At 38.1% G+C, this 12010-nt stretch overlaps 1 protein-coding gene across 3 annotated transcripts in view; it reads left to right on the forward strand.

The window, feature by feature from the left end:
* The window catches only part of DNAI4 (dynein axonemal intermediate chain 4), a 105951-nt gene that overhangs the window by 24530 nt on the left and 69411 nt on the right, over window positions 1-12010 (forward strand). For all 3 annotated transcript variants that reach the window (XM_040232642.1, XM_040232643.1, XM_040232641.1), the window contains exons 4-5: window positions 399-511; window positions 11383-11539. In XM_040232642.1, the coding sequence (XP_040088576.1) occupies window positions 399-511; window positions 11383-11539 (270 nt within the window). The remainder of the gene's footprint in view (window positions 1-398; window positions 512-11382; window positions 11540-12010) is intronic.

Consider the following 12010-nt stretch of genomic DNA (forward strand, 5'->3'; position numbering starts at 1 on the left):
TGAAAATTAAAGGAAGAGTATTCCAGGCTGAGGCCCTGAGGTAAGAGAGCTCCATAAGGTTGAGGAACTTTAAAAAAAAAAAAAAGAAGAATAGTGATACGATGATAAGATGGAGAATCTTGGTAGATAGGCTGTATTTTAGATTTTTATCCTAAACATACTGTTGGGAATCCATTGAAAGAGTTTAGACATAGACTTTAGAGAAAAGGACTTCAAGACTTTTACTTAAAGAACACTAATCATCAACTTAATTTTTAAAGAATTATTTTTATCACTTTTGCTTATATGATTACAGTGTATCTGATTTCTCTGTGTGTATCTGATAGTTTTCATTTATACATTTAATTGCCCATAAGGACATATGAATAAATAAATAATGTTGTTTTTCATTGCTAAAGGTCAGTTTTAGGAAGCAGCACAGTTTCTAAGTCAAGTGTATCCACTAGTGAATCAATGGCAGAAGACCTAGAAGAACCATCCTTTAAACGGGAAAGATTGTCTAGTTTTACAGGTAATGAGAATCCAATCTTTCATTTAAGGAACAGTTCATTATTTCTTTGTAAATGTGCTCATTATTTTTTGGGTGCTTGAGGCAGAAGAACTATGGTAATCATTCCTAAGTGCTGGCTTGTGCAACAGCTACATGAGAACTATCAGGGTAATGTTTATATTTTTAAAAAAATTCTCAAGTGACTCCCTTGCACCAACAGCCTCAGTAATCACAAACCCTGTTTAAAAAAGCTCAGCTTCTAACTCAGGGGACAAATAATTCTGATATACTGTGATCGATTCCGTAGTGAGACATAAGTAGAATGTGATGGGAACACTTAGAAAAGATTACTATGAGGTGGAAAGTAAAAAGCAGGAGAACATTCATAAAGAACATTATTGACTTTTGAATTGGGTTTTTAAAGATAATTAGTAATTTGTTAGGAGAACAAATTGGAGAGACTCATTCCAGGTAGAAGATAAAAACATGAGGTAATACGAAGGATTATGTGAGTGAAGATCAAAGAGGAAATAGTGGTTGACTAAAGCAGTGGAAGAAGTGGCTATTTCCTTGAGGAACATTTGTGTTGGAGTGTGGTATGGATGTCTTTTCCTCTGAGATGACAATGAAGGATTAGTTAAAATATTTATAGGAAAAGTGCTTAATGAACTCTTCTTTCTGGTGTTAGACTATGTATCAGAATGCTTCTGACAAGTAACAGAATACCCAACTACCATTAGCTTAGATGAAGACAGTTTTTCCACATTAAAGGAAGTTAAAGGTAGATATACATGGAGTTGCTATTACTTCCAGACCTTCAACATTACGTGAACTGAGAACTTTCAGATGTTTAAGCTGGATTTAGAAAAGGCAGAGGAGCCAAAGATCAAATTGCCAATATCCATTGGATCATCGAACGAGCAAGAGAGTTCCAGGAAAACATCTACTTCTGCTTTATTGACTACACCAAAGACTTTGACTATGTGGATCACAACAAACTGTGGAAAATTCTTCAAGAGATGGGAATACCAGACCACCTGACCTGCCTCTTGAGAAATCTGTATGCAGGTCAAGAAGCAACAGTTAAAACCAGACATGGAACAATGGATGGTTTCAAATTGGGAAAGGAGCATATCAAGGCTGTATATTATCACCCTGCTTATTTAACTTATATAGAGTACATCATGTGAAATGCTGGGTGGGATGAAGCACAAGGTGGAATCAAGATGACCGGGAGAAATATCAATATCCTCAGATATGCATATGACACCACCGTTATGGCAGAAAGGGAAGAGGAACTGAAGAGCCTCTTGATAAAAACGAAAGAGGAAATTGAGAAAGCTGGCTTAAAACTCAACATTCAAAAAACGAAAATCATGGCATCTGGTCCCATCACTTCATGACAAACAGATGGGGAAACAATGGAAACAGTGACAGGCTTTATTTTGGGGGGCTCAAAAATCACTGCAGATGGTAACTGCAGCCATGAAATTAAAAGACGCTTGCTTCTTGGAAGAAAAAATATGAGCAACCTAGACAACATATTAAAAAGCAGAGACATTACTTTGTCAACAAAGGTCCATCTAGTCAAAGCTATGGTTTTTCCAGTAGTCACATATGGATGTGAGAATTGGACCATAAAGAAAGCTGAGCACCAAAGAATTGATGCTTTTGAACTGTGGTGTTGGAGAAGACTCTTGAGAGTCCCTTGGACTGACTGCAAGGAGAGTAAACCAGTAAATCCCGAAGGAAATCAGTCCTGAATATTCATTGGAAGGACTGATGCTAAATCTGAAGCTCTGATACTTTAGCCACCTATGAGAAGAACTGACTCATTGGAAAGGACCCTGATGCTGGGAAAGATTGAAGGCAGGAGGAGAAGGGGATGACAGAGGATGAGATGGTTGGATGGCATCACTGACTCGATGGACATGAGTTTGAGCAAGCTTTGGGAATTGGTGATGGCCAGGGAAGCCTGGTGTGCTGCAGTCCATGGGGTCTCAAAGAGTCGGACATGACTGAGCAACTGAACTGAACTGAACTGAACTGAAAGGTAGATAGCTTTTGGCTTTGTGTTTGTGGCATAGTCATATCAGAATCAGAACTGGCATCTCTGCTGTTCTTTTTTCAGCCTTTTCTCATTTCTTGCCACAGGACCTCTTAATACCTGTCCCAATGCTGGGCACCAGTTCCATCTCCCTCATTTATCAGGAGAGTAAACATTTCCCAGAAGCTTCCCTTTTTCCTGTGTATTTCTGCTTTTATCTCACTGGCCAGAACTGTGTCACACTGCCACCACCAGCTTCAAGAGAGGCTGGAAAAGCCAAATACTTGATTTTTCAGGCAGTATTAATGGAAAGGGGCCTCGGAAGAGTGAAAGGCTTAGCAGTGAAAATTAAGGCGTTAGGAATATCTGTTGTAGGAAGAAGCCCATCCTCTCAGGATGGAAGAAAGAGAATTAAATTATTGTCATAACCTCCCCCAGCAGTCTCTACATATATTCTTGCCACCTTCCAATTTTTTCCAGACTACATGCAGAGTTGAAACCACACTCCTTGGTTGGGACTCAAACTCAGCCACACCTCATATTGGGGCTTGAACCTACAATTCCCTAACTTGAGAGGGAACTCAAATCCACTGTCTTTTCATTGAAACTGCTCACCTTGTGCCAGGACTTAATGAAGCTTAGATTCTTTTGTCTCCTTGCAGAAAGAATTCAATGTGAGACAAAGATAGACAAGAGTGAATTTATATAAGCACAGGATTCCTGTGAGAGCTATAAGCAGGCCAACAAGGGAGCACAGCCCTGAGAACAAAAAGGGCTTTTGCTTTTTTAGAGTTAAAGAATAAGTGGGCAGGGGAGAAGATCATCTTCTTCCTCATTTTTGGGTAGACGGCATGGCTTGCATCGTTAGTTCTTCCTTTGACCTTATATGTTCTGATGGGGACTGTAATGACACTATTTAAATCAGATCTATATTATTAGAAGGATGGTGACATATGGTGGCCTAGTCAGTAAAGAATCCACCTGCAATGCAGGAGACCTGGGTTCAATTCCTGGGTTAGGAAGTTCCCCTAGAGAAGGAAATGGCAACCCACTGTAGTATTCTTCCCTGGGAAATCCCATGGACAGAGGAGCCTGGTGGGCTTCAGTCCATGGAGTCACAAGAGTTAGACACAACTTAGTGACTACACCACCACCACATAGTAATTCATTTCGGGTTTTGGTATAATGTCCCCTTTCACCTACTTTCTTTCCCTTTTCACGTGTGTTTCTGTCTTGACTACATGCAGAAATGCTACTTTTCAAGAACCATTAACTCCCTGACTTCATGTATTAATAACAAGATTCAGACCCTATATATATTGTCTTGTGTTTTAACAATCAGAGTTTGTGGCTTGAGTGTGCCTGGTGCTTAGATGCACCTGGTCTTTCTTCAAGGTAGTGTGGATTTTTGCTAGATTAGTAGATTCTTTTCTTGAGTGGTCAATAGTTTACAACAGTCTCCCCAAACTCCCTTAAAATTCCCTTTCTGTCTTTAATCCCTTAGAGGGATTTCTAAACTAACTATTTAATTATCCTACTCTATCCCTATTACAATGATATTTTTAGCAATCTAACTGCATTCTCAATGCTTAAAACCCTTCAGTGAATTTTCATTGCTCTTAAGAAAAAGACAATAATCTTTATGTAACAGTTTGCCTTGAGGCCTACCTCTAAGGACTTCCCCAGATGGTGCTAGTGGTAAAGAACCCAGCTGCCGATGTAAGAGACTTAAGAGATACAGGTTTGATCCCTAGATTCAGAAAATTCCCTGGAGGAGAGCATGTCAATGCACTCCAGTATTCTCTGCTGGGGGAATCCCATGCACAGCTACTACCTCTACTTGTTTCGAACAAAAACAATCAAAAGTATCAAAACTTCACCTCCAGAAGTGTTGAAGAATAGTATCAATGCTTATATCATCTTGGTTTGCTGGCTACAAAGTCAAGCCTCTGTAAGTGAGTCACACCCAAACAATTCTACTTCTGGTTTTCAAGTAGTCATGCATGGGTGTGAGTTGTACTATAAAGAAAGCTGAGTGCCGAAGAATTGATACTTTTGGACTATGGTGTTGGAAAAGATTCTTGAGAGTCCCTTGGACTGCAAGGAGATCCAACCAGTCCATCCTAAAGGAGATTAGGCCTGGGTGTTCATTGGAAGGACTGATGTTGAAGCTGAAACTCCAATACTTTGGCCACCTGATACAATGAGCTGACTAATTTGCAAAGACCCTGATGCTGGGAAAGATTGAAGGCAGGAGGAGAAGGGGACGACAGAGGATGAGATGGTTGGATGGTATCACCGACTCAATGGACATGGGTTTGGGTGAACTCCAGGAGTTGGTGATTGACAGGAAGGCCTGGCGTGCTGCTGTTCATGGGGTTGCAAAGAGTTGGACATGACTGAGTGACTGAACTGAACTGAACTGATGACCTGGCAACTCATTTAGATTCACATTTCTAAATCTTGAATGCTCAGTAACATAATCTATATACCTTTAAAAATTTCCCACACTCATGTCTTACTCTGCTGCTGCTAAGTCACTTCAGTCGTATCCAACTCTGTGCGACCCCATAGATGGCAGCCTACCAGGCTCCCCCGTCCCAGGGATTCTCCAGGCAAGAACACTGGAGTGGGTTGGCCATTTCCTTCTCCAATGCATAAAAGTGAAAAGTGAAAGTGAAGTCGCTCAGTCGTGCCTGACTCTTAGTGACCCCATGGACTGCAGCCCACGAAGCTCCTCTGTCTGTGGGATTTTCCAGGCAAGAGTACTGGAGTGGGGTGCCATTGCCTTCTCCATGTCTTACTCTAGGCCAACAATATAGGACTATCTGGCAGAGGGGATTAGGCATAAGCAGTAGTGTGCTGATAAGTATAAAACTAACCTACTCTGAAGTAGAGAAAGTCCTGATTTGTAGTATTTGCCAATTTCTCTGGTATAAATATCTTCACCCCCAACAAAACTGCAAGAGTCTAGAGAATAATACAATTTAATAACATAGAAAGTGCTAAGTTTTGAGTGGTTATTATCTTTGGTTTTGATATGTATTTAGTTGTAAGTTTATATAATTTAATTTTGAATAATGACTATTTAATGATTAGCTTACAAAATTCCTGATAATTTAATAATTGCGCCTTGCAAGATGGTTCAGTCCTGCTCTAACACACTTTTGGGTATATTTAAAAATTTCCCACATGCTTCTAATATATAACACTTTTATAAATTAGTATTAAAAATACTGATAACCTAGATCACATGTCCAGAATTCTGATTTAATTATCATAGAATGAATCCTGAACATCAAAGAAATAGTCCATGTGAAAAGAAAAGTGCAGTGGATTTTTTAGAATGGTGAAACTATTCTGTGTGATTCCATAGTTGTGGACACATGACATTATACTTTTATCAAAATCCATAGACTCTTAACAGTACAGAGAGTCAACCTTAATATACTACATTGAAAAAAAAAAAAAAAAAACAAACTCAAGAGATCGGAGCACCCAGAATGAAATACAAACTGTGACATAAGAATCTAACTTCTTTACAAATATATGACAACTTCACTGAGAGACTGGGTGTCAGGGGAGGTATAGCCCTAAGTAACATTGAAATTGATGGAGATTAGAAGACTAAAAACATGGAAGTACACATAGCCTCTATACTCTTATTTGATAGAGCCATTTTCCATTGGAGTGTGAGTTAACAATCTGAAGCATTGTACGTATATACTAGTATTAAACATGTAAATAAGTGGAAGGCAGATAGTACGAACTAGATTTTTTCACTGTCGTTGGAGTTGGAGATTGCAGGCAAACAAGGGGAGAAGGTTAGAATTATCCATATGATACTGAGTGAGAATCAGAAAGAGTAAACTAATGTTTAGCTTAATGTATATACAGATTATATGTGTGTGGTTGAGCGGGGGGTTTACTATAGACACAAATATTTCTTAAGCCCTGTCTGCTAAGAAAGCCTAGAAGAAATGATACCCCATAGCAACAAGCATACCCAGTGCCCAGATCTTGGTTTCTGATAGTGTTCTCCAATAAAAGGAACCAAGAGTCTTTAAAGAAATGACTGCTTCTAGACTGGAACAGAGAATATATAAGGTAAATCAGAAAGTAAACAAGTGTTAGAAACTCCAATACTTTGGCCACCTGATGCGAAGAGCTGACTCATTTGAAAAGACCCTGATGCTTGGGAAGATTGAGGGCAGGAGGAAAAGGGGACAACAGAGGATGAGATGGTTGGATGGCATCACCGACATGGGTTTGGGTGAACTCCGGGAGTTGGTGATGGACACGGAGGCCTGGCATGCTGCAGTTCAGGGGGTTGCAAAGAGTTGGACATGACTGAGTGACTGAACTGAACTGAACTGAAACAAGTGTTAAAGAGAAAAAACTACATTAAACAAACAAAAAATCTGAGGTATGTGAAAAGGACATAGCAGCCAACATCTTGTGATGGTAATAGGAGGAATAATTTCAAGAACAAAATATGTTATGTAATAGTGGATTAACAACCCAAAGTATAAAGTAAATATCCATGAGTCCATAGTGATTCAAGTGAATGAATGACTGAATTAATGATTGAGAACAAATGTATACAAAAGAATTCCAAATGATTTATATAGACATTTCTCCTTCAAGAAGGTGGAGCTTAACTGTCTCATTTAAATGTGGGCTTTGCATATCAACTTCCTTCTAAGAAGTACAGGATATAGAAGGGGAGGGAAAGAGGAACTTTAACGCAGAGAAAGCTGACAAAGTCTACCTCAGGTCAAGGTGAACATCATCAGTAGTAAGTCGTGCTGATAGCATGTACCCTTGATATGATATGATGAGAATGACACTTTACCTCTGTAGTCTTCCTCCTAGAAATCCATAATCTAATATCAGACAAACCCAACTGATGGACATTCTATAGAATACATGACCGGTATTCCTCAAAACTCAAGGTCATCAAAACAAGGGAAGTTTGAGAAATTGTCGCAGTGTAGGGAAACTTGAGACACAACCAATAGACATAATATATCCTACATGTATATACATGTACATAATATATCCTACAATATATCCTGAAAAAGGAGAAGGACATTGGTTATAAATTAAGGAAATTGGGATAGAGTATTCACTTTTGTTAATAATGAAGCATCAGTTTTGGTTTATTAGTTGTGAAAAAGGTACCAAAGTAATGTTAACAATAGGAAACACTGGGTACAGGGTATACAGTAACTCTGTAATATTCTTGTGGATTTCTGTATATGTAAAACTATTCTAAAATTAATATTTATTAAATGTTAAAAAAAATGTCTAAGGATGAGTCACAGCAGTCTTTACTTATCAGTTCTCCAGATGATTCTGTTGCATGCTAAAGTTTGAGAACCATTGTTTTTATTGTATAACCAAAAGGAGGCTTATGGTTACAAAAGCTTACGGTTTTAATGGCAAGATAGAAGCCAAAACATCATCTTACGTATAGATTGTGGATGGTCTCACAGAACAATTGAATAATAATAGCTTTCTTTTACGTGAACTCTTGCCTGGAAAATCCCACGGACAGAGGAGTCTGGTAGGCTGCAGTCCATGCTAAGGGTCGGACACGCCTGAGTGACTTCACTTTGACTTTTCACTTTCATGCATTGGAGAAGGAAATGGCAACCCACTCCAGTGTTCTTGCCTGGAGAATCCCAGGGACGGGGGAGCCTGGTAGGCTGCTGTCTATGGAGTCGCACAGAGTCAGACACGACTGAAGTGACTTAGCAGCAGCAGCAGCATAAAGTGTCTTGATATGTATGTAATTTGTGAGGAAGGGTGAGAATAAGATGCTTATGTGACTGAATTGCACTGCAATTTTATCACACCAATTCTAGCTTATGCAGAGGACAAGGAAGGCTTCATAGATGATTAGCTACTGGGGTCTTTGAAGGTAGCCAAGTAATGACGTCCCTTTCCCCTGTGCAGTTCTGAATTAATTGAAAAATGTAATAAATGTAGATACAGTATATTAGAGCCAGAATATCACATTATGAATAAAGGCCTGCTGTTAAACTCTCAAATTTGACAGACTTACCCACCCATTCAATAAAACATCAGACCATCTCAGGCCTACCGCAACCCTCTCAATGGGAATCATGAGTAAAGGTGTGGAGAAGAGCCAAGATTGTCATTCTAGAGCTTCTTCCTTCTGTAAGAATCATCAGGAGTGGAACTATGTTCCCTGCATCACCAGCAGTAAATAAGAACAGGCAAGGCAGATTGATATATTGTGATGTGTTTCTAGGTGGAGAGTGATATGTAGTTAAATCTGGTTTAAAGTCCATTTAGGGTTAGGGTATCTGGTCGATATATAGACAAATTCTATAGGTATATAGTGGAGTTTGAAGCAGTTTCTCAATATATAACATATTCAACCAACATTCATGCAAAAGTTGCTAGAGAGATCCAGACAAAAATTCTTTCTGCCATTCTAGGGTTTTGTCTATGAATGGTAGATCCTCTGCCACTAAGTAAAAGAAAACTACTACTCTCCTCAATCATGGTAGGTAACTAAGGTGTTACTCTATTGGTCCTATCTACTGTAAGATCATTCATTTTTATAATTAGCATATCTGTGTCATAATGGTACTTTGAGGTTGTTGTTCAGTTGCTAAGTCATGTCCGACTCTTTGTGACCCTATGGACTGTTTGTAACACACCAGGTTCCTTTGTCCTCCATTATCTCCCAGAATTTGCTCAGATTCATGTCCATTAAGTTGTTGATGTTATCTAACTAACTTATCCTCTGTCATTCCCTTCTTTTGCCTTCAATCTTTCCCAGCATCAGGGTCTTTTCCAATGAGTCACCTCTTCACAACAGATGGCCATAGTATTGAAACTTCAGCTTTACCTTCTGTCCTTCCAATGAACATTCAGGGTTAATTTTCTTTGGGATAGACTGGTTTAAATATCTTTTCAGTCCAAGGTACTCTAGAGTCTTCTCCAGCACCACAATTCAAAAGCATCAATTCTTCGGTGCTCAGCCTTCTTTATGGTCCAACTCTCACATCCATACAAAACTACTGGAAAAACCATAGCTTTGACTATATGGACCTCTGTTGGCAAAGTGATGGCTCTGCTTTTTAATATGCTGTCTAGTTTTGTCATAGCTACTTTGAGGTATGTGTAACTAAATCATAGATGAAGACCTGACGGTCTTAAAGAAAGGAAGTTTAGAGAAGAGCTCAAAACTGCCTGTGTGACTTTAAACTTCTCACTTAGCCTGTCTGTTTCTCATTTTCTTCATTGATCATACTAACAGTTTGGACTAGGTATATCTCCAGTTGTGTTCATGTGGATAGTTTATTTACTTTTTCACTTATCCTATATCTGCTATGTAGGTAGATTTACTTATATAAATCATTTCTCCCTCATTTTAAATTTACTGCATAAATAATAAAAATTAAAAAATATTTTAAAAAAGAATTATCCAATACTATAAAGAATTGGTAATTTAAAATTTTGTTTCCTCAGCTTCTCCATGGGCACTAGTATTTTAATTGTTACAGTCATACCATGGATTTTGTCATGGACTATTTAGTCACTTAACATTTTATCACAAACATTTTCATAATTTTAATATCATATTTAATTACTACTTAATAGTTATAGAGAGTATACTCTAATTTATTTATCAATTCCAAATGTTGGTGATTGATTTGTGGAATTAGTAGCTTGTATGTTTTTTTTAGGCTATGAAAAAAGCGTTTTTCTCATACTCTGGGCCTTCTTAAGGAGACTAAGCCTTAATCTCTGGAAAGTTTATGCCCTTTGCCTATTCAAGCTTTACCCATGTCAGAATCTCATGGATCCCTGCTTCTCACTCTGATTTTTAACAGAAAACATTGAGTTCTGACCTATATACCCTTGTCATGGCTCCTTTATTACCCACACAACCAAGTCCAAACTCCCAGCCCTGAAACTCTGTCCTCAGTGAAATTTTTTAAGAACCTTGGACTTCTGACTAGACTACAGACTTAAGATTAACTCTTTTCAATGTATTTTTTGCATGGATATTAAGTCTGTTTTTCTCCTGTATTTAACCACAACTTTCATTGGAGAATCTTTTGAGCTCTTGGTGAGGATGATTAGATGATTAGAGGTGGGCTATCATCTAAATCAAAAGTCAACAGATAAGAAGGACAAGAAGATAGAGACAAGATATTAGATATAGACAAGAAATTAGCTTCAGGACTTAGAGAAGGGTTGCATATTATTTGGGAAATATACTTGTCCAAGGCAATGCACCCCACTCCAGTAGTCTTGCCTAGAAAATCCCATGGATGGAAGAGCCTGGTAGGCTGCAGTCCATGGGGTCGCCAAGAGTCAGCCACAACAGAGTGACTTCACTTTGACTTTTCACTTTGATGCATTGGAGAAGGAAATGGCAACCCACTCCAGTGTTCTTGCCTGGAGAATCCCAGAGACGGGAGAGCCTAGTGGGCTGCTGTCTATGGGGTCATACAGAGTTGGACATGACTGAGGTGACTTAGCATATTCCTTTTGAGTTGTATCAACAGTCATTCACCTCAATCTCCCTGTTAATGTTATGGGATAGATGTAATGGGATGCCCTTGTAGTCATGACTATACACTTGATATTGGAGTAAGCTTGATATATCAGCAGCAGAGACAGTTTATGAGCTATAGGATCCAGTTTGGCTTCAGAAAGTTTAAATAGACTACATCTCACAACATGACATATTCTTTGAGCATATAAAGCCACCTGCAGTGTATGACTCATCATGACATTTTGATGAAGATTAAAATTAGCAGTTAGTAAATTATTTTCATTAAGTTATATATTTTAGATTTACGAGTTATGAGGACAACACCTGGAAAAATTATAACAAAAGAAGACCTGGAGAAGACTATAGAGATAATTCTCACAGAGACAGAAACAATGAACTTTTTAAACCTACCAACAGTTATGTTTTCTGTAGAGTCTGAAGAAGCTGAGAAAGTAAGGTATGTGTGGTTTAATTGTTTACATTGCTTTTGTAATTTAAATGCTAAATCAGAGGGCATTATTCTTGTTTCTGTCTTTGAGGATTTCTGGATAAACACTGGTGGTATATGTGCCTTGTGAAATTGCATTCTATAAAGTGATATTTGTACCCCATGAAATTACATGTAAAGTATATATGTTGTATGTTCTTCCTAGAGGAGTAACTCATAGCTTTACCATATTCTTTAAAAAATAGGTGAGCTACTAAGTTAAATAACAAAAGAAATAAAGGAAGCTTCTAAGTCTCAGTATAGGTTTTAATGATTTTTTTCTTTTATACATATATGAATTATTTTCAATTTAAAAAGAAATGACTGCCAGTTTTATATTCAAAACAACTTAAGAAGGGAAAATGTGTTATGGGGATATGATGGAATTTACTATTGAGAGCAGATTTTCCATTTCTCTTTATTAATGAATATAAATGGGTT

The sequence above is a fragment of the Oryx dammah genome, unplaced genomic scaffold (genome assembly GCF_014754425.2).
Source record: "Oryx dammah isolate SB20612 unplaced genomic scaffold, SCBI_Odam_1.1 HiC_scaffold_28, whole genome shotgun sequence".
Taxonomy (NCBI): domain Eukaryota; kingdom Metazoa; phylum Chordata; class Mammalia; order Artiodactyla; family Bovidae; genus Oryx; species Oryx dammah.